At 43.1% G+C, this 26684-nt stretch overlaps 3 protein-coding genes across 4 annotated transcripts in view; 1 reads left to right on the forward strand and 2 right to left on the reverse strand.

The window, feature by feature from the left end:
• LOC310812386 (C-myc promoter-binding protein-like) overlaps positions 1 to 26684 on the forward strand; it is a 316219-nt gene that overhangs the window by 51043 nt on the left and 238492 nt on the right. The window contains exons 31-33 of one of the 2 annotated variants that reach the window (XR_014554511.1): positions 772 to 934; positions 1470 to 1534; positions 1855 to 3853. Coding sequence is in view for 1 of the 2 variants with exons in the window: in XM_083680917.1 (XP_083537043.1) it covers positions 772 to 934; positions 1470 to 1534; positions 1855 to 1991 (365 nt within the window). In the remaining variant the exon portion in view is untranslated. Of the gene's footprint in view, positions 1 to 771; positions 935 to 1469; positions 1535 to 1854; positions 5738 to 26684 lie in introns of those variants that run through there. The other variant, XM_083680917.1, reaches the window with a different exon arrangement.
• On the reverse strand, positions 6918 to 17973 carry LOC310812563 (sodium/potassium/calcium exchanger 1-like; the record flags this gene model as incomplete). Its single annotated transcript, XM_083681186.1, has 12 exons — positions 6918 to 7167; positions 7356 to 7522; positions 7933 to 8022; positions 9174 to 9340; positions 9401 to 9470; positions 9750 to 9910; positions 10824 to 10904; positions 11474 to 11524; positions 11855 to 11908; positions 13272 to 13380; positions 16159 to 16453; positions 17183 to 17973. The coding sequence occupies 12 exons, from the start codon at positions 17971 to 17973 to the stop codon at positions 6918 to 6920; spliced, it is 2286 nt and encodes a 761-aa protein (XP_083537312.1).
• On the reverse strand, positions 20797 to 26247 carry LOC310812319 (very-long-chain (3R)-3-hydroxyacyl-CoA dehydratase-like). The gene is made up of 11 exons (XM_083680829.1): positions 26073 to 26247; positions 25450 to 25492; positions 25115 to 25188; positions 24768 to 24932; positions 24600 to 24651; positions 24347 to 24457; positions 23750 to 23877; positions 23296 to 23408; positions 23009 to 23115; positions 22534 to 22665; positions 20797 to 21780 (listed from the first exon to the last, which is right to left on the reverse strand). Exons 1-11 carry the CDS (start codon positions 26151 to 26153, stop codon positions 21704 to 21706), a joined length of 1083 nt encoding a protein of 360 aa, XP_083536955.1. The 5' UTR covers positions 26154 to 26247; the 3' UTR covers positions 20797 to 21703.

A 26684-nucleotide genomic window follows, 5' to 3' on the forward strand; every position in this document is an offset into this window, starting at 1 on the left:
GTGATATAGTTCTCTGTTGGCCATAACATTGGCCTGGGCCTACTTCATTGAGGTGAATTGTCTTCATTTATGGCCTTGCAGGGAAATAGCCTACGTTATATTATGTATCAATTTGTGAATTAAGGGTTGTTTGTGCGTGTATGTGTGTGTTTGTGCATGTATAATCGACCCCCTTCTGTTTGAGGTTGTCTGTTAGGCTTGTATCATTCATTCATCTCATTTCGTCTTTAGGAATTATTTAATAAGTGAGAAAAGATTACAACATGGATTCTTTACAAGGTTTTTAGGATTATTTTACTATTGGAGATAGCACAGTACAGTATGAACTTTATTTACAGTATTTTTTTTAAAATTTACATTACAGTATTCAACTTTAGCCAGGTGACTCTTTGTGATTTCTGATTGGTTGGTAATTCAGCTGGGCGGGGGTAGAGCGCCTCAGACCAGGCGTTTCCCACCGTCTGCTATGAAAGCCAACTTTCACTTGAAAGTCTAACAGACTAGCTGTTCCTCAGCTAAATTCGGTTTGGTTGCAAGTGAATTAAATGTCTCACTCAGCTGTTGGTCATCACACGTTGTTCTCCTCGCAATCTCCTGCCTCCCTGGATTAACTAATCAGATGGAAGCACTCAGCTAATCAGCGAATCAGCTTGTTTGGTTGCAAGTCAGCCACCATGTATAGGGTGTGTGTGTGTGTGTGTGCGTGTGTGCGTGTGTGCGTGCGTGCGCTCTCTTGTGTTTGTGTGTAACCCCTGTCTGGTGCTTGTATAGGTGTGGGCTACCCGGTGTCTCGGCTGGTGTGTGAGGAGGAGAGGCCGTTTGGGGAGGAGCTGCTTCAGAGCGTGGTGAAGAGCATCCAGAGGAACGACGTCAGCCGCCCCATGGGCCAACTCCTCCAGCTGCTGGGACACACGATGGGGGTCAGGAGGCAAAGGTCAGAGGTCGTTTAGTTTATTGTTCACACCTGACCAGCCAGAGGAGGATGGTTCCCCTTCTGACCCTGGTTCCTCTCAAGGTTTCTTCCTATCAGGGAGTTTTTCCACGACTTGCTTTTTGTGGGTCTACAGTTGCCTGTTAGTATATATGTACAGTACCAGTCAAAAGTTTGGACACACCTTGCCAAGAGTGTGCAAAGCTGTCATCAAAGCAAAAGGTTGTAAAAAATGCATAATACAAATACATTTGATTGATTGATTGATTGATCATTTACACAGGATATAAAATGAAGAGAAAAAAACCCAAAAGTAATTTTTGTGCTTTTATTGATCTGATATCACAAAACACAATGTTGTTGAATGTTTGTCATCATCACGTTGCAATTCAAAGGTAGACTCAACGATATGACACAGCCACAAAATAACTAAATAACTGAAGTCATCCCACTTCCTGTGGTATTGTCAGATTCCTAAGTCTCCCTCTAACGTTGCCCTACTGTTACCTCACTGTTCCTCTTCTCTGTATTTTTCCAGGAGTTTGTACCGAGACGTTCTCTTCCTGGCGCTGGTGGCTTTGGGGAAGGACAACATTGACATTGGTGAGTCAGGTTCCTCACGTACACCTTCCTCTTGTTGTGTTGTTGTTTTGCTAGTTACACTTTCCTCTTTATCTGTGTATTTCTACAGTATTTCCTCAAAGTCACCTTTGGTCTGCTTTGTTTTCCTATATTTACATGATTTCCATGATTTATTTCCCAGATTTCCATAATTTCCATGATTTATTTACTAGATTTACATGATTTACTACTTAAAAAGCTGAATAGTATCATATAGTCTAATATTGATGTCCAAGGAGTAAACAGTGGTGAGTTTATCGTTAGTAAGGACAATTTGGTCACCTTTAGTCTTTCTTCACCAGACGCTTTTGACCGTGAGTACAAGATGGCGTACGACCGACTCACTCCCAACCTGGTCAAGCTGACGCACAACTGTGACCGCCCTCCGAGCGCCGGCGTCATGGAGTGTCGCAAGACGTTTGGAGAGCCCTTCCTGTGACCTTTGACCTGTCACCTTTGTTCCCCTGCTACACCGTAGCCTGACCTCTCACCTCCTCCACCTTCTACCCCCCCCAACCTAGCCATGGTAGCCGCACGCCTCACGACACAACGCTGGGTCTCTCTGAGAGACTGAGAATCGCATTCAGACAAGCTCAGGAAACCCTGAAGAAAGACTCTGGAAATGTGAATGGATGGCACCATGAGGTTTCAGTCACTTCTGTGTGAGACACGATACGGAGGTGACAAGAGTTGAAGGTCTGACAAACCAAGGCTAGTGTTTCAGTATGTAGTCTGATTCTCACTTAAAGGGATTTTTAGTTTTTATTACATGAGGACATGCCACTCTGTATAGAGCTGTATTCATTCACGTAACAACATTTCTCACACAACAAAATGTATTCTAGATTATATATTGTACTTATGTTTTAAAGTATCTTGTACAAATTGTTATATACAATGCAAAGGTACTGTATATACCACTGTACGAACTTTTTTAATGCAACATTTGTATTATATAGTCATGTATGAAGACTAATATTAGCAATATTTGACTTAACTTGAATTGTATTTATACAAAAGTAATTATTATTTATTCTAGTCTCATTTATTTGTTTATGGTTTTGTTTTTTGGCTGGATGTACTGTCTTCAGGTCATATTTAGCATCCATTGTTCTCTTCCTGTAACAGCCTGCGGTCTAAATGGTTGAGTAACTAAGTATTTACAGCGTTGTATCACATGAATAACACATTAATGTTCACCACAAACTGAACGAAGCTGACGATCTGTCTGAGCGGCAGTACTGTTTCACTGGAGGCATTAGAGGATTCCCTCAAAACCACTAAGGGCCATTTTAATCTGCCGCCGCCTATGTTGTGTAAAAAAAAAATTAAAAAAAAAAAATGCTAAATGTAAGTTGGTCTGTCCAACAGACAAGTTGGGGGGAGTTTTGACTAATGATTGACTCGTTTGATCAGAGATGAAGATGCCTCTTACTAGTAATACTCATACTGTACCACATCAAATATTTAGACATTTACAAAACTGACCATTGTTTATGTTTCGATCTTACGATTAGTAGTCATATTTGGCACAATATGCTGTATGAATTGTCACAACAGATATCAGTATTATTGTAATGTTTATTAGATGATACATTTACTCTAGTATATGAAGTCCTTGCACCCCTAAGAGATATAGAGGGAGTCTTTGCTGCATAACATGCTGACTTAATCATCGGATGAGTTACATATCCTCCTTAATTCTGTTCCTCCCCTTAAAAATACATTAAGGAACTTCTGCCACATACTAATGTTGACTGTGTGGTTTATGATATAAAGTTATTGGATATATCATCTCTTTAGACCACACAGTCCTTAGTTTCAGGCTAACAAACTTTTGCTAAATTAGTTTTTGCAAAATGAGTGCGCCCCTGTCTGCCCAATTAGGTAATTTATTGACAATATTTCTATTTAGGGGACCCACCTAGCTAGAAAGCTCCCCCAGAGGTTGGAAGTTCCATGCAGTAACATTATATGAGAAGTGGTTAATTGTGGTTCATTGCAAGGAATTCAGAACTCGGTTAGTTAATACCCTCAAGAACATATCTTTTTTAATCATATCTGTGCTTGTATGTTTGTTCATGTGATCAGAGAACCAAAAATGAATCATCCAAAAAATGGTACAATGATGTACAGTACTGTATAGGCTAGCTGATGTAGTTTATAGGCTGTTTATCCTATGAGCTGGGGTCAGTGAGAGGTGGGCATGTATGATTCCTACTGCCTGATGGTGATGTGTGTTGATGTTTGGTGTCTCGCCAGTCAAAGATTGTATTCCTGTTCTAAACCTGCGTATGCGTAGTGAATAAGAGGTCAGTTCAAATGTAATGTAACATCTGGTTTCCAAACCGTGTTGAAGAGATTGGGAAAAACACAATGTTCTATGACTTTGTACATCCTTCAAAGCTTTACATATTGTGATTATATGAATACATTTATCTATGAACGTATATACTGTATAAAAGTGTTCCCATTTTTATTTTTCATATATGGTACAGTGCGAGTAAAATCTTGAACGCAATGAACGGGTACTCATTGTACAACAGCACAACTGAATGTTCAGTGGCACATGATGCAGGAAACCTTAATTTGAACGTTTATAAGATGTCAGTGTCAGGACCTCAGTCGCTACATGTATGCTGACCTAGCTGTTCGTGTTTGTGCTGTTTTATAAATGGCGCAAGTTTCAGCTATGGTGCTGTGTTGCCTTGGAATCCTTTTAAGAATATTTGGGGATTTCTTTGTTTAAAAGAGAGAGGTTTGAGTTTGAACCTGAAGGAGGTTGCTTTTCTCTTCAATCATCAGAGTTGAGAAAATCACTATTGTCACTTTGCTTTTTGCCAAAGCCCTCATTTAAAGGAGAAATCTGGGATTGATACAACAGTTTTTGGACTTTTAAATGAATGATAAACTGTAAAGCCATTGATTCTTGAAGAATATAATTTCAAAAATGCCTCATGAGCTTGATTCAACTGTCGTACCCCATCATAAATGAAAAAAATAAGCTTGTTTTACTTCATTGTTAGTAATATGTAATTGAGGCTATTTCCATTATTAACATCTTCAGGATCAATAATTATGCTTCCTATTTTAAGAAAATACAGGGGGAAAACGTCAAGAGTGCACAAAGTAGGCTGAGCAATTTTGGAGTTGAAAGAACTATTTCACAAAATAGGGCAAAACATTGTAATAACATAATCTTTTCACAAAGAATATAAGAATATTGAATGAAAATCACGCTAAACTCTGTCTCAGTTGGGTTTAGATGGTCAAACTATGCTAAGCTAGCTGACCCCATCCCTCAGCTGTTTTCCAAAAGAAATTGCAAGGTGACCGCTTTGTTGTTGTTTGAATCCCAGATCGTCCCTTTAAGATGTAGCAGAAAATAAAGAAAAAAAGAAAAAATCTTAAATACGACCACGTCAGAATTAAACTCAGAATTAACTTCCAATCTAAACCACACACTGATGTAGCTGCAATGGCTAGTGGAGGATCTCTGTCGAGGAGAGTCCAATGATTGCTGGCCACATCAATTGTTGACAGCGTGGGCCACAGAGCTTAGAACAGTGTTATGCAAAAGGTCCGCGGAGTGTTGCTTTTAAAATGTGAAACGATTGTTATCTTGTAAGCTTAAAGGGGCAATCTGTAATTGGTACATTCTGGACTTTGAGTTAATGATGTATAGCCGTTGATTCTTGAGGACTATAACGTATAAATGCCTCTCGAGCTTTGATCAACTGTCTTGCCCCATCAGAACCCAAAGTGGTCACATTTCACCAGCCCCATCCCTCAGCTGTTTACCAAAAAAGTGGCGGGGAGCCCGCTTTGTTGTTGTTTGAATTACAGATTGCACCTTTTGTTACCCAAGATTGTCAGACAATTGTCAGACAAAATTAACCAGTCTGTCAGACAAAACTGTCTCATGAAAGAGTGTCAACGGCTTACAAAACCTTTGTTGTCCATCTCTGTATTAGTATATTCGTTGCGTAAAATAATTGTACAGACAAAATGTTGTATTTAGGTGAATGTATGATAGTTTATCTGCCCTTTGTAGAGAAGACATTTTGTAAAATCTTCATAGTGTTTACACGTCTGTTGAACAAGTCTTTGGATCTAGTGAAGACTTTGACTGGATCTCCAAGGTCATCTCCAACTGTAAATAAACTCACTCTCACTTATACTGTGCATGCGTTGTCTGTGTGTTTCTTCATATAATCATATAGTTCATATAGTTATAAGTTACGTGTCAAGCAACACATGTGCTTTCATACAATACAGTGGTATCATTTTCCAGTCCCTTGTCACTCGCGTTTGTTTCAATCAACATGGCACAAACTCTTTGAATATTATAAAAATAATTTAATTGCCGCATGGATTGTAAGTACAGCATTTTGATAGTTTCCGATCGTCAATAAATTTTGCATCCATCTTACCCACACAAGTGCATTACATACAATACATATGACACTACATTACTGACATGTTGTGGAAGAATTGCTACGAATGGGTTGTTTTACTATTTGTGTTGGGTAGCCTAGCCTTGTGTAGCCTAGTAGCCAGTAGTTTTCACGCTAAATTACCGCATTCTTGTGTTTTTTACATAGGACATGGATTAACATTAACATGGGTGTATACAACATCTATTTCTGAATGAGGGACAGTTACAGTAAAACAGTACAGACATATAGTTAATAGAACAGCTAAGCTAGAAGATCATGTACTCCTACTGTGAGAGAATATGTTTGGATATTCTCTGTGCTCTTACTCTATATACAGAGGGATTTCTACCCGACAACGGTACACACTTTGTTGGTGTGTAATTCATGGAGCGTAGCGTTAGTTCAGGCAGGGCACTCTAAGTCAAACGGCGCAGCCGTCCGTAAGGTGAAAGGACAGCTGCTTCACACGTATGCAAAAAGAACCCACCATCACATGTTCAAGTTAACAGAGACTTAAAAGCAGCCAGGTTGACGCTCCTCCGTAACCGTTGTGACATGGTTGCGCTGGCTCTGAGAGTTGGTTTTGTGTGGTCGTTCCACCCACCGCCCCCAGGCTCCACCCGCTTGATCGCTCTGTATGTAGCCTACCTCAAAGCCTACCTTTGATAGTCATGGGCTCCCTGCCGTATTGGATATTTGTATGTTGTGGTCGTTTACCTCCAGGCAGGGAGCTCTACAGAGCCATCCAAATACGCCAAGCTTAAATGTATTACCACTTTCATGCAATAAATGTGAGTGTCCTGACTGAACTTTAAGCTTTAAGAGTCCCTCTTAAGGCTTCTCTCTTCTTCATCAGATGGAGACAGGCCAGACAACAATGACGAAGACGATGATGATGATGATGATGATGATGATGATGATGGTCATCAGATGGAGATGGGGCAGATGATCATGCGGTCCTCCAGCATGACGCTGAGGACCAAGAAGAGGAAGTAGAGGAGGAACATCGTGAGCCCCAGCTTCTTGCTCATCTTCCAGTGACATATCCCGATGCTGATGATGACGAAGAGGAGCATGAGGAAGAGCAGCACTATGGCGCAGAACAGACCATTGGAGCTGACCATTACCGGACTGGCCCCGTGGCTCAGAGAGTAGATCAGCCACGGGACCGGCAGGCTGGGAACAGAGAAAGAGAGTTAGTGCAAGACTTCTGTCCCAATCGTCACACTAGTGTACATGCGGTAGTTCTCCTTTGTCACTCCTTCAGCTATAACCTTTGAGGGACAGGCAGTGACCCACCATTAAGGCACCAATAAACATAGAATTAGAATACATAGGCTTTATATAATGAGATGGTGTCTCACCCCACAGTGATGTCAAAGATGTTGCTACCCACAGAACTGGACACGGCCATGTCTCCCAGGCCCTTCCTGGCTACGATGACGCTGGTGATGAGGTCAGGGATGGAGGTGCCCGCTGCCAGGATGGTCAGGCCCATGATTTCCTCTGAGATGCCGACTGTCTCACCCACCTACGACAGGTGGAGATGGAGATGCGTAGGTCAAATCAAATCAAATCAAATCAAATTGTATTTGTCACATCGTTACATCGCATACAGCTGTAATTGACATAGTGAAATGCTTTGGGATCTTGTTCCTTGCTCAACAACAACAGTCAACACCAATCAACAATCAACAATGTAATAGTGGGTAATAATGCCAGAGTAGAGCATGGGGAATGGGCACATGGAAATTCACAAATGAGGGAGTTTGAAAGTGAGCTTTTAAGTGAGTTTTAAAGTATTCACTGAATTGCGGACATAAAATTCATTGCGACAATGAAGGTGAGGTGAGCTCCAGATTCAGTGAGTAGAATAAAAAGTCGCTAATATAAAAACGTGGAGGCAAAGCACTGATTCACACCACAGCAGCAGTATTATACCTGATGTGCCCACCAGACCATTAGGTAGGAGAAGACTGCGATCCACAGAATGGAGCCAATGAACGTCATAGCAAAGTACTTCTGGGACGCCTGGAAAACACACAGAGGAAGCTGATATCGGTCATGTGGTGCCACATACAACTTGATTTGCCGTGACTTCCTTGGTTTATTACCACAGCAGTGTTATGCAAAGTTTAAGTATTAACTCAGTTGCAGGATCAATTTGCCCGGGTCAAACCCAGGTGGTCCTCTGTGGCTCAGTTGGCAGAGCATGGTGCTAACAAGGTTGGGGGTTCGTTACCCACTGGGACCATATATACTGAAATGTATGCACTCACTGCAATGTAAGTCACTCTGGATAAAAGCGTCAGCTAAATGGCAGATATAAACCAGCTTTAACTGGATGCAGTTTTCATGGTCTAACATCACCTGCTGTGAACAATGCAACACGCTACTTTCAGAAATTCAAGGTTTAAGGAACGTGTGACAGAGTACAGTCTATAAGACTGCTACATTGTTTTGCCCAAGAAATCAAAAGCACATTCTTTATTTCTAGACTACATCAATGTGTTATTTTATATCTCCACATTCTTGCCAATATTGAGCAAATGGCTTTGCTGTTTGTCATTGCTATAGATATTTTCATTCTTATTGACTATTTTTCAACATGTAGCTGAATATCATGGCTTTGTCTTTACATACAAAAATAGGTTCATTGTGCAATAGGTTCACAATAGGTTCACTCTGTGATCTGTTGATTCTCTAAAATTGTAATTCTTGCAGTCTCACCTCCGCTGTGAGAAAAGCAGTGATTATAAACATCATATGAGGTTTCTGATAGTAAATCATACTACAGCTCAAGCTTGTAATCTGGGAGAACACAAAACAGCTGCAATGAACCAAGGTGTGACAGTGTAGGAACCAAGTTTTATTTCCCAAACCGACTCCGATATTTCCTTTAATAAATCCTTGTTTGTTTATTGAATTTTGAAACTCATATTAAAGTTGCTGACTCATCATCGGCGATATGTTTCATAAGTCCCAAATGCCAACATATCCACAGCTGTACCTTTTGAATTAATTGATCAACAACCTCTCATGCCGTTGGTCGTACTGTAATTAACTGCTTATGCAAAGTTCAAACATTTACCGAAATGCCAAGTAGCCCGTCCTCCAATTTCTACCTCCCCCAGCCTCCCCTGGCCAACGGTGTGTATCAGAGGCTGTGCTCCAGTACTTACGGGGTTGCGGACGTCAGGCACGGTGAGCCACAGGGGGAACACGATGGGCAGCAGGAAGAGATAGGTGACCTGTTTACGTCTGGTGTCTGGCCACTCTAACGACAGCGGCTCTTCCTCGTTACCGTCGTCCTCTCCGTCCTCTCCGTCCTCTCTGTCTTCCTCATCCTCTTCTTCCTCGTCCTCTTCTTCATCATCTTCAGGCTCATCGTCGTCATCCTCAGTGTCACCATCGCCACTCTCCCCATCCTCACTGCCCCCTGGACCGTCAGCCCCCCCCGAGCCCGCAGCCCCCTTCTCCTAGTCGGGGGGAGGGGGGGGGGGGCGGGGGCATTAACATTTTTAAGAGAAGATAATATCAATTATTTGTATTGTTTAACTCTTGTTTATTTGGTTGTAATATGGCTATATATATACAGTTCAATACATGACATTCCACTAGATGTCAATGTGTCTCCATTACAGACCATCAGCCTGTACCCCCACCATCAGGGGGACTCCATTAACATTTTTAAGAAAAGATAATATAGTTTAACTCTAGTTTGTTTGTGTTGTGTAGTGTTTCAGTTGTCAGTGTACCGTGTGTGTTTGTGTCGGTTCCGTTGTCTCCTCCTCCTTCTTGGGGGTCTGAGAGGTGGACGGCTCAGGTGGGGGGGTTGCCGGCACTGGGGGGGGCGCGTGCCCTGGGGGGGTCCCTGGCGTACTGACAGAGTTGGCATGCTCGGACTTCTCGCTTACACCTGGAGAAGGACAGTGAGACAGCCAAGACACAAATGCAAAATGACAAATCTGTCCAATCTCATCCTTTACAGGACAGGATCATCCGATTTTCCCTGGTGGCTCAAGATGGCATGAAAAACAACGTCCCTGCATGAGCGTACACCACGTCACTCACACACACACACACACACACACACACACACACACACACACACACACACACACACACACACACACACACACACACACACACACACAAACACACAAACACACAAACACACACACACACACACACACACACACACACACACACACTGCATGCCCATCTGCATGTTAACCCTGCATGTTGATTGCGTCTAGTTGAAGACCACCTCTAGGGTCTGGTTGCTGTGCTCCTGTGCACTTGAGAACGAAAGGCAATAATCGCCCGAGCCACTGAAGCACCTCCTTATCCTCCACAGTGACGTCTGCAACACTCCAACACTCCCCCCCCCCCCCCCCCCCCCCCACACACACACACACACACACACAGAGGTCCACTGATTACTGGGGTACTACAACTCCAGATTCACAGCTCATCAGTAACCCCGCCCAACCCAAAACACCATCCTGTTCCAAGCCTCGACAACTAAATCCAGAGCTGGCAGACCACAGGAATATAAAAAAGCATGTCGTTATGCACAAACAAACGTAGCACTATAAATAATGACACCAGGGGAGGTTGGTGGAGGTAGAAATCGGAGGACGGCCTCACTGTAATGCACGGAACGGAATGAGGCACAGGCGTTTGATACCAGTCCTCATTCCATTCCATGCATTACAGTACAACGAGCCCGTCCTCGGATTTCCACCTCCGCCAGCCTCCCCTGGATGACACAGACACACGTTACGTCCGGTGAGAGGGGGGACGCGGAGGCCGGCCTTCTGTCTCACCTTCAGGTCTGCAGAGTACCCTCCTCTCTACCTTCCCTCTGAACGGCGCCTTCAACACTTCAGGCTTCACTTTGTTCCTCGCTGTGACCGAGAGAGACAGACAGAGAGAGAGAGACAGAGAATCTCCCTGACCCAACCGAACAGCCTCACACAGCGCACAGCGGGCTGAAACACAGCTGTGTCTTCATCAATGACATGTCAAGACGGGGAGCGGTGAGTTGATCGAGCCTCAACGAGCAGAAATGGACCAACAAATGGAGCTAACATAATGCAATCAAAAGCTGTGAAGAGGTTGACAGGCCTCTCGCCAATCACTTCCATGAGTATACATGTACAGCCCAGTGCATGCATACACGACAAGAACAATCACTAAACGTGAAACATCACTCACAGTGGTACCCCACCATCCTCCATGTTCTGACGGTAACAGATACACACACACACACACACACACACACACACACACACACACACACACACACACACACACACACACACACACACACACAATATACTCTACACATTGTGGTCCACAATGCAGCTCCATCCAAAACAGCCACAGACAACACAAGGACAGACACGTCACATCACCAACGTAAAGACAACAGACACCAAGCACAACGGAAATGTTACTGTCACATTAACCTTACCTTTTCCCTGCACTGACCCCTCACCTCTGACACCACCATTAAAGGCTGTTTCTGATTGGTAGGGATAGGACAGAGAGGTTACCACGGACACCGAATACAACCGTACAAACCGTATGTACCGTATGAGCACTAATAACGCTTTCTCCTCTAGGATAATAAAATACACTGAATTGGTGTGAATGTGAGGAGTGAAGCCCCTTCGATAGGGCTGGCTGGAAATCCGAATGCAACAGTCCTGAAGCAATGAAACACACACTGAACATAAAGGTGGTTTATTTGAACTGTGATTGGTTGAATTGATGGGTATGGGGGCGTCGTCAACAGGGTCTGGATGACATGAGGTGACAACGATGTGAGGGGACATTTTTACATCCCTCTTACCTCGTCGAGCTCTCCTTGGGACGCGGCCTTTCAAATCCTTACTAAAGACCATCTCTAGAATGGGGGGGGTGACCAGAGATGTAGTCATGTTCAACCCAGGTATTTACATGTATGACGGTGGAGGCTGGTGGAGGTAGAATGGGATCAAACACATTGTTTTGTTTGATACCATTCCTTATTTCATTCCATGCATTACAATGAGCCCGTCCTCTGATTTCTACCTCCACCAGCCTCCACTGATGTACCTGTGACACAAGATACCGTTCAGTCACCAGCCCTGCTCCTGGACACGTGTGCAGGGTTTTATTACAGTCCAGCACTATCAGACCAGTTTCAGGGCTTCTCAAGGTGTAGACGAGTGATTGATCTGTTAAATCACGTGTGTGAGTGCACATCTAGAATTAAAACCTGCAAACCCGGTGTCCCGGTGACAAGGGAGGTGACACCAGTCAAAGGAGTGACAGATTAACAGCATTAGGTTGGCCATGATAGTACACAAACAGTACACGGAAGTCCTATCGTCTGAGGAACACACACACACACACACACACACACACACACACACACACACACACACACACACACACACAGACACACACAAACACACACACACACACACCTGGCTCTTATCCAGCTTTTATTATCCTGGATTGAAAGCTTATTAAGGATCAGCTGAGGCAGAGCTGTGAGGAGGGGAGAGAACCTGAAAAGCCTGAGGACAGTCAAATCAAGGTCACTCTAGTGCAGTCCCATCTCATTGGGTGTTAGGTCCCCAGTAAGGCTAGGCAGTGAGGGAGCTGGAAATGGAAGAAGCACAGCATGTACTTCGAGGGTTCCTACCAGATGTAGGTCAACAACATTTTGTGCATTCGGAAAGTATTCGGAAAGTATTCAGACTCCTTCACTTTTTCCACATTTTGTTATGTTACAGTCTTATACCCCATAAATGGCAAAGCCAAAACAGATTCTTAGAAATGTTTTAATTATTTAAGTTTTTTATTTTGAATAATTTAGCAAACATTTCTAAAAACCTGTTTTCGCTTTGTCATTATGGGGTATTGTGTGTAGACTGATGAGGAAAAAAATTAATTGAATCCATTTTAGAATAAGGTTGTAACATAACAAAATGTGGAAAAAGTGAAGAGGTCTGAATACTTTCCGAATGCACTGTAGGTTATACATGTGAAAGTACTTGAGGTATTTTTGTTTGGAGTTGGCCCTATTTCATTGGTTCCATTTGTCCCACGTCTGTTTGAGCCAGGTCAGAATCAGAATCAGAATTCTTTTATTTGGCCAAGTATATTTGCACATACAGGAAATTGACTTGGTGAGGTTGGTGCATGGGACAGAAAAAACAATAGCAAATATTGACAAGAAATTTACAAAATAGCAACAACAAAAAAATAGGTCCCCCTACCTTCTCCCAGTGGGTCCAGAGTGTGGATCATCAGCTGGAAGATGGTGCTCCTCAGTGTGCTGTTGTGGAGAGATGCTGCACTGCCCCCTCTCTGCAGGACAGGCCGCACCTGGGCGAGAGAACAAGATGTAGGCACTCACAGTAGGATCACACACTCACCGTGGCTGTATGGTCTTTATTTCTATGTGTTTGATTAATCGATTAATCTATACAGCACTATTGTATTCCATTTGGAAATATGGAAACATTCAGCATGTTTATAAGTGTGTGTGTGTGTGTGTGTGTGTGTGTGTGTGTGTGTGTGTGTGTGTGTGTGTGTGTGTGTGTGTGTGTGTGTGTGTGTGTCATCACTGTAAGTGCCTCTGTACCTTTAATTTGTGCTTGTCGTCGTGACGTTCAGGGGTGCTCTTTGGTTTGGGGGAGCAATGTGTTGGTCTAGGAGTTTCAGGTGCGGGTGGGGGTGGGGGTGGGGGGGTGGGTGGTGTTGGTGGTGGGGGTGTGGGTGGTTTAGGTGGTGGGGGTGGGGGTGGTTGTTCAATCTCCTGCAGGGAACACAGGAATACTTTATGTAAAAAAAAAAAAATGTAGGGTTACAATCTGGTCACAGTCCTATGAGACTACAGTACCAGTCAAAAGTTTGGACACAAACTTGCCAAGAGTGTGCAAAGCTGTCATTAAAGCAAAAGGTGGCTACTTTGAAGAATCTAAATATAAAACATATTCTGGTTTGTTTAACACTTTTTTGTTTACTACATAATTCCATATGTGTTCCTTCATAGTTTTGATGTCTTCAATATTAATCTACGATGTAGAAAATAATAAAAATAAAGAAAAACCATTGAATGAGAAGATGTGTCCAAACTGGTACTGTATGTCTCAGCATGCTTCTGTACATAGAGATCCAGCTAGACGGCTGTTCCCTCCCCTCCCCCGCTGGAAATTCCTGACACCAACCTACAACTCTGCAGCTGAATTCCTGCTCTTCCAGCCCAGCGTTGGTGGTATAGTGGTGAGCATAGCTGCCTTCCAAGCAGTTGACCCGGGTTCGATTCCCGGCCAACGCAGCTATTTTACAGTTCCACTGTTTGTGTTTGGTTATGGATGCATTGTATGCCAGAAAAACTAATTTCACTGTAGTGTAGCCAGGCTTAATAAAACAGCTGTGTAGTTCTGAGATTAGTTGAATATGTATCATTCTGGACATGACAATAACTACAGTGTGAAACAATGAGTAATTCTAATGCGATATGCGTTCTTTCTACAAAATGAGAATTATTTTCTATTGATTCCCGGAAATCTATCATCTGCAGTTGTCTGTGTTGTCATACGAACGCTCCAGTCTGCCTCACCATGACCGATTGACATTACTTAACATCTCATCAACGTCACACACACACTGACACCTGGGATCCTTTCAGTTCTGCCTCATCAAAGGCTGCCACACACAGACACAGACACAGACACAGACACAGACACAGACACACACACACACACAATTGCAAGCAGGCGCACGCATGAATGCACACAACACACACCACACACACACACACACACACACACACACACACACACACACACACACACACACACACACACACACACACACACACACACAGGCTCTCAATGACCTGCTGAAGGGCCCATATGAATTAAACATTGGGGGACAAATCACAGCGAACCACTGGTACCCTGGCTTCTGTCTCAGAGAGTGTCTGCACTTGAAAAGGATTAGTTGATATTCTGATAAGCTCTTTGTTTTTTTGATTTCCTGATAAATGCTTTTGATTGGTCACTCCTTCCTGAACAAGTCACCTTGGTCTTATTTTACAGGGAAGCTTCATTTGGTGGTAATTCACAGACAATATTATATTTGTATATATATGATGTGTACATTACATATACAGTGCCTTCGGAAAGTATTCAGACCCCTTCACTTTTTCCACATTTTGTTGTGTTATAGACTCAATTTAAAATGGATTAAATTAAAAGAATTTGACATCAATCCACACACAATACTCCAGAATGACAAAGCGTAAAATTTCAGTAAATTTATTAAAATTGAAATACAGAAATACCTCATGTACATAAGTATTCAGACCCTTTGCTATGACACTCTTAAAATGCAAAAATGCCCTGAGGCCTGGGGAGAAAAAAAATCTACAAAGTTGAATGGCGGAGAGGAAAAAGCACAATCAATGGGACAACATCATCTCAAGCACTCTATAAAATTGGTCTATAACCAAGTGGCCAAAAAGAATACCTTAATGGAAAATAATCTCATATCCATAATTGTGTTTGCAACAATGAATTCAAGTGATACAGTAAAGAAAGTGGCTTAAAATGTGTTTATTTGGTTTTACTACAAAGCATTAAGTAGCTGCATCAAGTTATGGGTATGTTTTTCACTGGCAGGGACTGGTTTATCAGGATCAAGAGAAAATTATGAAATTTGCTGAGTTGGTAGTGACATCCTAATCTACACAGTGTGTAATTGATTCCTATGCAAATCAGAGACCCTATAAAAACAAAGATATTAATTCCAAAATTACATGAACTATTATCCTTGCATTAAGATGGACTCAATTCAACTTATTGGGTGATTTGTTGATGACATTTTTGCATTTTAGCGAGTGTCATAGCAAAGGGTCTGAATACCTATGCACATGAGGCATTTCTGTATTTCAATTTTAATATATTTACTGAAATTTCAAAAAAACGTGTTTTTGCTTTGTCCTCCTGGGGTATTGTATGTGGATTGATGGCAAGAGGTCTATATACTTTCCAAAGGCACTGTATGTTCCTTCAGGTAGATTATCCTATGCTCAGTGTCTGTGTGTTCCCAATCTGCAGAGCAGTTGGTAATCCCACATTATCTCACAGCATAAACTAAATGTGAAGAGCTAAAAGACAGTATAATCAGAGGAAGAGAGTGAGTAGGATTTCCCAAAGTGACATCATCACCACTGACCTTCTCTAGCTCCTCCACGCTGGTGACTTTGACAATGCTCACGTGTTTGTTGAGGCATGTCTTGACAGCACGTTCGATCTGGACGTTGAACTTCATAAAGGTCACGTAGGTGAAGTACCCCATCAACAGCATCACACTCTCCCACCACATAATGGTGTTGTCCAGGAAGAACACAATCAGCATGATCAGGTCTATGATATAGAACGACACGTCCCTGGAAAAGGGGGTAAAGACACAGAAATAAGACTATAATAGGAATAGGCTGGCAGAAGTACAGAGCCTGATTGCATCTTTTTGAATGAACACTGCCTGCGGAGGGTAGCCTGGATAAAGCACAACTCAACGTCCGTAGCACATGACTTCAGAGCCTTGGGGGGCCTTTTTGATGTTGTCGCCATGGTGAGTGGATAATGAAGGAGCCGTACCCTACGCTGGTTGGTGTACCCCCTGTACCATTTATCTTGTACTACTGTGCATTTATCTTTGTTGACTGAACGAACTATGAGGTCGGTTTGTTTTAAGAACTGCCCCATCACCACCCGATTTCACTCCAACAAAAGGAGCAAGGAATGAGATGCCACTCCCAAATGAAAAAACAAAGTATGTGAGAACCTATCAATGTGCCCGCTCAGAAGCCGGCTCAAACATGGACTGCTTAACAGGGGAGTTAGTGAGAGTGAGGAAAGTTGGCTTTCTAGACCAAAGTAAGGGCAGTGGTCTCTATGTACCACGTTGGTCTAGCTTCAGCTAGGCTATGCGGAGGGGCCTTCGCTCAACTGCCCAACTGCCAAATAATTCCGGAACACTCACCACCTAGAGTGCTAAGAGTTTAATGTGGTGTTTACCTAGCAACAACACTTTGATTGGCTACAAAATGAAGCATCATCATGTATGCATTTTTGGTGAATAAAGTTACCCTTGGCACGAAATGAGATTAACCCACCTGAACAGTGGCCACCAGGTGAGGTGCAGCATCTCCCTGGAGAAGATGGCACACATGCCAATCACAAAAAGGATGTTGAACACAGCCGAGCCCACGATGGTCCCAATACCCACGTTGCTATGGGCAATGAATACACCGATCAGGGAGGTGAAGAGCTCTGGGGCGGAGCCTCCAGCTGCCATAAAAGTCGCCCCGGCGACGTCATCTGAGATGGCCAGCTTGTCGGTGATGACGCCGAGCGCGGGCACAAAGAACTCGTCGCAGACTATAGCAAGCGAGATGAACATATAGATCATCCCTAGGATGTGTAGGACGATCCACCCTTCTCTACGCTGCTGTACACTGAAGATGTCTTCAGGGTACTCCCCCTTCCTTTGAGGGGTGTCTCCAGGGTCAGCTGGGGGTGTGGTGGTGGTGGTGGGGTGTGTAAGGGCTGTGGTGTTGGGAGGTGGGGTCGTAGAGGGTATGAGAGGTTCAGGTTCCACATAGATACAGTGTCTGAGGTCTGTCCTATTCACAGTTATCACGAGAGGCGGAGCCTGGGTGCTCTCAGCTATGACAGCATCACCACCCGCCTCTGTTGAGTTAGATACCGCTACCTCTTGTATGTCTATCTCCAAAACCCCACTCCCCTCCTCCTCTGTCCCAGGGTCCTCTGCTTTCTGCCGGGCGGCCCAAGGCTGTTCAAGTCTTGTTTTGAACGTCAACGTGTACAAACAACATAACATCACACCTGAGATGAAGAAGAGGATGCGGCCATGCTGGAGTCTCCTTCTCTGTGGCAGATGCATGTTTACTAGCCAGGATCTTCTTGACTCCAAAAATACAGGTTATGTCAGATACATGGCTAGACTTGGGGTAATAATTGGTCCAACACCATGGTTTGGCAGCAGAAAGTAGCTTAGGGGGTGGTGAACACACTTGTGCATTGTCATAGTCTCGGTATCATAAAATGTCCTGGCTTCACCCTAACAGATGGGAGGAAGAGATACAGTTAATTATTCTGCTGTTTGGATTTCAATGTTATTCTGACAATGTCATGCATGTTACAGTAGGCCATTGATGAAGGCAATGCGCGTTAGTGCCAGAGCACTCAGCAGTGGACAGGAAAATAATACAGCCACCTGTTACTATGGCTACATAATTGCAGACTTTCAGCACAAATGAAATGTCATATGCAACGAAATGTATCAAAGACTAACGACAAAACAGCCAAAAGAAGTCAAGTAGACTAAATACATGTCCAAAAAACCGCAATTTGAAACCTACTCCATACAAATGTGGACGCGCGCAAAAAGAGAACGTGATGATATGCCCACCTCGAAACCGCTGCATGGATGATAAATCATGGAATATTCGATCCACGATTCACTTTGTGGAATACATTAAGGTGCAGATAGGAGAATGAAAATAAAACGCACCACAAAACTTAATTCCGTGGCAAATATCCTGACAAGAAACATCACAGGCTACCGAGTAGCCTACAAGGTCAATGACAGGTGTAAATAGTGGCGTGCGCAAATAGCATAGTAATGTCTGTAAAAATCTGTAAACCAAACCCACACCTGTATAATGACATTGACATATTAGAAGACCTACCTTATATCGCTCTCTCCAGCGGTGCGTTGAGGTGGTATAGAGATGCTGACACTAGTTTCCAGTCAGCTACAAGGGTGCACCGCAGGACACGTCTTCGACACGGCTCAGCGTGTTAATACCTGGAGTCTAAGAGGCTTATGTAAACAATCTCTCATTATCACGAACACATAAACTGTTTCTATCCACTACACCAATTAATTTTGTTCATGATCCAAGCGCAGCGTTTCCAACCATGGACAATAGCGAGCCAATCTGCGCTCAAGAAGTGGTTGTCAAGTAATAATTGCAATTGGACATAGGCAGGCAGGCGGGTTAGGTTTGACACTTGAGGATGAGCGGTGTGATGTGCAATTCGAGAACGAATCGTTGTTTTTGAACGACTCTTTCTAATGATTCAAGTGAGTTGATTCGGCTTTCTGAACGAATCGTCTTTTTCTTCTTGCTGAAAATGTGAGAAATCACAGCACATAGCCATAGGTTTGAGTGAACCAGATCGTTCAGGGCACGTGAGTGGCAGTTAGTGCAAGGTCTCACTTTCAGTAATCTTCTCGGACTAGGTTAGTGGGCTAATCAAGTCTATGTGGCAGGCAAAAAACAGGTAATAAACACCTTATACTGGAGTTGATTAGCTGTTCGTGCAAAGAACGAAGCATTCGTGAACGACTGCATAATTTCAGCAGACAAATATTAGGAATTCAGGAAGCATTTTAGGAAGCTTGAGTTGTATTAATTTTGGCAACATAATGCCATTGTAGAATTAGGCTATCATACTCAGCTTGTCACTCCTTTAACTTGCCTTACTACAATATGCCATGACAATCTGGTAATCAAGAAGACATGATTATGGAAGGCATGAGATTTTCGTCTGAATTTAGAGCAAGGGGGCCCTGCAGCGTTACTGAATCAATTAAATGAGTGCGAATGAACCGATTCAGTAAAAAGAGCCGAACTATCCATCACTAGCCGATGAATTTACTGTGCCCTCCATAAGTATTGGAAAGAGGAAGCATTGTGTCTTCTTTTAGCTCGACACTCCAACAGTTTGGATTTGAAATCAAACAATTATATATGGGGTCAATGTAGAGATTCTCAGCTTTATTTCAATGGTGATTTTTTTTTCAGATTGGATTCACCATTTAGAAAGTATACAAATGTTTAAACATGCTCCCCCTATTTCAGGGCTCCAAAAGTATTGGAACAAATCATATAATGTCCAAATAAAGTACTCATGTTATTGAGTACTCATAGTATTTGGTTGACAATTCTTTGCATGCAATAACTGCCTGAAGTCTGCAACCCATTGACCCCACCAGATGCTGGGTATATTCTCTGGTGATGAGAATATACTTCAGTTTTTGTTTGTCATCTTCAGTTGATGTTTGTTTTGAGGTCATTTTGCTTACAACTGTAGAAGTCATCCACTGTAGAAGTCTTCATTGGCCTACCAGCCCAATGTGCGATTGTTGAGCTCACCAGTGCTTTCTTTCTTTTTTAATGTTACAAACTGTTTATTTTGGTACGTCTAATTTAGTTTTGGCTATGTAAGTATAGTTTTCTCTATGCCTTTGATTTTTCAGATAGTTCAGCGTCATAATGGCTTCCTTGACTTTCATTGACATCTCTTTGGTCCTCATGTTGACAGACACCAATAGCAGACTCCAAAGGCAAATGCAAAGCCTAGAATCAATACTAGACATTGACAGCTCTCTTATGCCTGCACAAAGTATGTGATGGAACACACCTTACTAACCAGAAACACCTGTCAAGCCAATTTTCCAATACTTTTGGTGCCCCGCAATAGGGGAACTATGTTCAATCCAAACTGTTGGAAGTATAGTGCTAAAAGACTAAATGCTCCCTCTTTCCAATACTTATGGAGGGCACTGTATGTGCATTTTATAATCAAACCAACATTTTTAGTGTTGTTTTAGCCCTGTTCTAGCTACCCATCCCTGACTATAGCTCATTAGTGAAAATAAAAAATAATTGTACAATATGTTACTGTTTTTCCACACAGCTTTATTATTCATCACACATCATGTTGATACTTCAACCATTCAATTATAAAGCAGTTAAACATTTCAGGATTTCAGTCAGTGCTTTCCAATGTTCACTTTCCCTGGGCTCTGCTCCCCGCTCAGAGAGCCAATCAACATTCAGCAAGGATGATATGGACACAGCTAATCATCAGAGAAACTATGACATCACTGAAGGTATTGAAGATTCCTTCCTTACCGTCCAAAATCATGCCCTCGCCCCTGCACTGCTGTAGACCTGAGACGATTGGGAAGGCGTAAACAATATGATCGTGGTGTAGCCCAATCTTGATGGGCCAAGTAGAATTTTCACCAACTTACACCCACCCAATCCTCTCAGATCTACACATGTATTTGGAATACAAGGATAATCTATGCAGACGCATACTTCCCATGAGAGAAACACTGATGTTCACACAAAAGTCATTGTCAATGAATGAATAAATAAATATCTTAAAAAGAAGAAAACAAACATAAATTAAACATAAATCTCTATACCATTAGGCTTTATGGCACACAGGGTCAGATGGGATAAAGGTGAAGTGTAGCTTGTGATTGTTAATCAAGGACGGAGACATACAGTATGTGTACTGTCACAGGATACCAAGGTTGTGATCAAGCATGGAAATGTACAGTATTATAAACAGTATTCACCGCAAATGGCATGTGTAAAAAAATGCATAATAGCATGTTCTGTCTGGACAAGAGAGGCTATATAACATATTTTACAACATGGTATTTTGGATGGCTTTGTCGATTTGTAAAAAAACACGGAGTAGATAACATGAATGAGACATGACATGCAAAAGGGGCGAGGAAATGATGAATGCCCTTAGAAGTATTTGAGGGAGGTCAAGTCACGAGCCCAGCATGGCCTCCTCCCCCCTCAGTTGACTTTCCTCTTCCTGGAGCGGAGTCGTCTTCTCCTCTGCTTGAACAGATGGCGGAAGTTGATGAAGAGACCTGGGGGAACAGATGGTGAGAATTCCATTAGTTGTTATTAGTTGTTTTTTTTAAAACAATTATTCATTTTTCATTACATGATCTTTCAACCAGAAGTATTACAATTCCCTTCATTTCACATTCCGCAAGCTGCGCTCTGTAGCCCTGTGACACCGTCCGGTGGACCCAGGGGGAGACCGAGCATGCACTCCTACTCTGAATAGAGTGACGGGGTGCTCCTGAAAAGCAGTAGTGGGGGCCTGTAGCGGCGACCCTGCAACCGGGGTCATGCACACCAGAGACGTGACCCCTAGGCCGGTCACATGCCCGTTGGGCTTGAGTTTTGTTTTTATTGCAGGAACTTGTAACAACCCTGGCCCGTGCACCAGGTCATTTTTTAGTGCAAGAAAAGGTGCCAGCCCGTCACAGCTGGGACTTATTGGGCGTAAGGGGGCCTGCACTTTCCCATGACAGCTGAATTAGAATGTAGTGAGTTGCAAACAAAAAGAAAAAAGCCTAATATGATCTTTCCACATATCCGTATCCACATCCACATCTCATTCATGAAAAAGTGGCTTTGAAACAGGTACGCCTGCTAAATTGTGATCCAGTCTGGTGAGAATTCCACCTGGCCAATCAGAGGATAGGATAGACCTTACCAACATTTTGCTTAAATGTGTCTTTTACCCTAAGATCTCCCCAACTTCCTAGGGGGGTACGGGTAGGGGGTGGAATTAGGATAAGGAGTGGGAGTTCTCTCCGTGTGTGACTCACCCAGGAACATGAGGACCAGGTAGAGCTGCAGGGTGAAGGAGAAGCTGAAGGAGCCGCCCAGGGCGTTAGGGAGGGGGAAGCTGTACCGACGCGTCTCGTTGAAGATGGGCAGGGACTGAATCACAGCCACGGCTGTGGGGGGGGCACAGACAGAGGACTCAAGAGCCATACAGAATCTAAGCTGGAACAGTCATCCCAGTCTAGCGTGAGTTGGACTGGACACGTCGTCAAGGTGCTCTCCCACACACAGATTAAGACAAGTCCTGGACTAAATCACACTTTCAGCGGAGTATCTCTATTGAAGATGCTTTTTAGTCTTGCAGAAGGCCTGATCTGTGCCTGGGAAACCAGCCCTTTATCTATGCTTTAACTTTACACAGTTATCCCAGTTTAGCATTTTAAGGTTAATGTTAATAATATGCAAGTGATCTAGATAGAGAAGGCAACTGAAGGGTAAAGTATGAGGCCCACTAACCTTCTGCAAGAACACCCAGTGGGTACAGAGGCATCCATATAGTATACCTCATCCAGGTAAGCAGTTTCCACTCTGTGTCGATACAGGCCAGCATGTAGAATGGATACCTACGGCAAGAGACAAGGATAAACTAAAATCGCTAGTGATACATTGAATAATACAGTTGGGCCTATAAAAACACCACTGGGTGCTTCTGAACTAAGACTTAAGAACTTTTTTGTAGTCAAACTGCCATGACGGCTCTCTCTGATCATTGACCTTGGGCGGATTGTAGGAGGTAAACTCACCTGAAGATCTCAATGGTGCTCCACAGGTAGAACACGAAAAAGACCACAGGTTTGTTCTGCATGTCCTCCAGACTACCAAAGATGACAAACAGGATCACGTTTCTCCCCACAAGCTGTCAACGAGCGCAATAGAAAACAACACACAAGACTTCACAAAAATGTTTTACAAAACAAAACTGTGTATACTCATCACAAATTTTGGTATCTACTGCTGCAAAGGTTTTGCTTATCACTTTGAATAAAGCGAGCTTTGTGTGTCTTGAATGACTGGTTTTGCATCATGGTGTTGCTCAGCTGCACTCAAGAGAAGAGCATTGGGAGGTAAACTACAGTAGCAGTCAGTAGAGACTAGTGAGATATCTTCCTGCATCTAGCATCTTTGATAATATCTCTGCTCCTGTTAAGACTTCATGTATGAATAACGGTTTCCTTGGTTAGGAGCTGGGCCACGGACCTGGATCATAGCTGGGAACACCCCCGTCCTGACCAGCCCTAACGCAGGGTTGATGACCTCGGCCACAGCCATCATCTGACAGAAGTACATCATATCAGCCATGGTGTGAAACGTGTCATAGAAGGAGTCTGACAGAAGGGAGAGAGGGGTAGAACAAGAAGGGGAAAGGAGAGAGGTAGGACGTAGTGGTCAGGGTAAATAGCTGTATTATAGTTGCATTATTCAAAACTATTTGCAAGACAAATCTGCAAGTTAATGTTCTCTTTCTCATATTCAAATTCACACATCTATAAATAGACATGGCTCTGTTCTTCACAGAACTAACACACTGACTTGATGTCAACGTCACTTTTCAGTGGTCTTTTCTCTTCCTTACATCTATGCTCATTTTAGGGGAGACGAAGCACTTACCGAAGAAAAATACTTTTAAACAAGATAATACTTACTAAAAATAATATGACAGCAAAAAATATAGAATTTGTGATCGACAAGATGTGAGCAGTCTATACTAACAAAGTTAGTTTAAATGAAATCCTTTACTCTCACAATTGCTTCCCTCTAACTTTTACCCTAGTATAAACGACCATGAACACTGACCTTGGCCCAGTATGAAGAGTCGAACAGTCATGTTGACAAAGATCCAGGAGAAACCCAGGAACTGGACCAGGTTGTACATGAACAGGTAGCCCTTCTTCAGGCCCACGTACGCTGAAGGGAGAATTATACATTACATCATCTTAACGCATACGTGACAATACATTCCATAGAACGTACATGACATTCCATTAACTGTAAAAGTAAATGGTGTCCTTCCCAGGGCATGGCGGATTTCACAAGGCATGGTACTTACGATCTGGACGGACTCTCGACTCAATGTTGATCTTGTGTATCTTCTCCTCCTCCTACAAAAGAAACACAAAAAGCATAGTGCTTTGCACATCAAACCCTGTATTTTTTTTTAACCCTTTAAAAACGAATCCACACGGGTAACAGGGGAGGGAGCCCGCCCTCATCCTACCTTAGCCTGTTGCTCCATCTCGGCATCTGACTCGTCCAGCCAACGATCGAAGTCTGGGGCCAGGAAGACAGGCTTCCTCTCCTGCAGTGTCAGTCTGTCCCACCAGCGGTGATCCTGCTTCGTCACTGTGATATTCACCTGCCTCTGGGTGGACTTATGACTCACCTGGGAACAGACACACAGATATATAAACACACCCACACACACACAGTGCCACCCACACACACACAGTGCCACCCACAACACAATAAGCAAATCATGAGGTGTCTGACTTCTGTTAACAGGCTTTACACATATTCGGTAATAACAGATGGTTCCAAGACATTTACATTACAGGCTGATAATACCTCTAGCTTCACCGGTTCCAGAAACTCCAGGATGAACTCATAGTCATTGTCTCCTTTAGCTCCATGGCCCTGCGCTACAGAACAGAGGACAACACATTTAATATCATTTTATGCTAGACTGCAGTTCTTAAGGAATCATGACTCATGAATAATGTGACAAATGTTAATCTGCTTTGTTAATATTTCTGACTTGTACCCAATGCTATTTTGTACATCATAGTTGACTGTGTTACTAAAGTATATATGAAATATTTTTTTTGTCTAATTATGGAGTAATTATCGGCTACTGTACTTGTAAGGCGGCCTATTCAATTACAATAAAACACAAAACCAACCTTTGAATTGAAGGGTGTTTTCTTGCACACTGATGTCAAGAATCTGAAATGCAAAACCACAACAGCAGGAAAGTAGGGCTTGTAATAACATAACTGATAAGGAAATTAGAGATCCTGTACTTTAGAGGCATGCGGGCCTAATAGGTTATAGGTCCATCATCACCATGACAATTCATGAATATTTCATGAGGCTCAAACATGTGAAATATGACCGAATTAGATCCTGCTACACACACTCTGAGTGAACCACTGACTTATGAGATAACACACAGGTCCGTTTTATCCCTTATTGTAGCTGTGTAGTACTGATTTTACTTCTATACTAGATAAGCAAGTGATGATGGTGAATAAATACTGTAGCCAGATAGTACATAATAGCAGTTAAATATGCTCACTAAGCAAACCTGCCTCCAGCAAGGTTAATAAACAGAATGCTGTTAAGAGTCACAGAACGATAACTTCAAAAATAATTATGTTTAATTCGCTGATGCAAACTGCCTGCGTTGAATTTCAGATAGCAAGTAGCAAGTAAGCTACCGTACATATGTATCTCGCTGGCCACAGTAGAGCCATCCAAGCCACTACAGCCAGCCAGCTCGGACGGCTCCACACCATCACTTTACCTTAGCGTCGCTCAGCTCCACGCGTAGATAAATCTCGCAATGTCGCTGTGCCCAGTATACGTGTGGTGTGAGGGTCTGCATTGTAGCGAGCCCTGGTTGTAGTGTTGATAAAAAAAACTAAATATGTATTTATTTCACTCAAATGAAGGGACGGTCGGGTAAACTCATCATTCATTCACCCAGCTCCCAGTAGTAGACGCGGAAGCACTATTCCCAGAACGTTCCGCGGCGCGCCGGCCTGACTGGGAGGACGTGCTCGTGCACCCAGGCAGCGGGAGGGAGCGTGGACAGAACAATAGATAGGTTGGCCAGGTATGAGCTATCACCGGTGTGAGAGGAAATCCGGCTCGGTGGGAATATCTACTGAAAATAGCGTCTATTTCCAGGTCATTATTTTAGATAATGCGAGAGTTGGTTACAAACAGCACGTTGAAGGATGTCGTTCGACATGGATTGGAGAAGGGGTGAGGGGATGGGATCGAGAGGGCAATCGGTTGCCCGATTGGATGAGACAAGTTTTAGGACATCATCAGGGGAGGGGAAAGGGATGATAAACTACATCCAAATCTACTCGTGGCAGTAGTGTACAAGGTTATGTGAAAGAGCTGCTAA

The sequence above is a fragment of the Argentina silus genome, assembly GCF_951799395.1.
Source record: "Argentina silus genome assembly, chromosome: 11".
Lineage (NCBI taxonomy): Eukaryota > Metazoa > Chordata > Actinopteri > Argentiniformes > Argentinidae > Argentina > Argentina silus.

What these genes read in the sequence shown, in the direction of transcription:
- LOC310812319 (XM_083680829.1), bottom strand. Translation starts at nt 26,153, where the DNA reads ATGCAGACCCTCACACCACACGTATACTGGGCACAGCGACATTGCGAG. An exon ending in GTCGAGAGTCCGTCCAGATC is followed by an intron (nt 24,458 to 24,599) that starts GTAAGTACCATG and finishes TTCTCCCTTCAG; the next exon opens with CGTACGTGGGCCTGAAGAAG. An exon ending in ACTCTTCATACTGGGCCAAG is followed by an intron (nt 23,878 to 24,346) that starts GTCAGTGTTCAT and finishes CCCTTCTGTCAG; the next exon opens with ACTCCTTCTATGACACGTTT.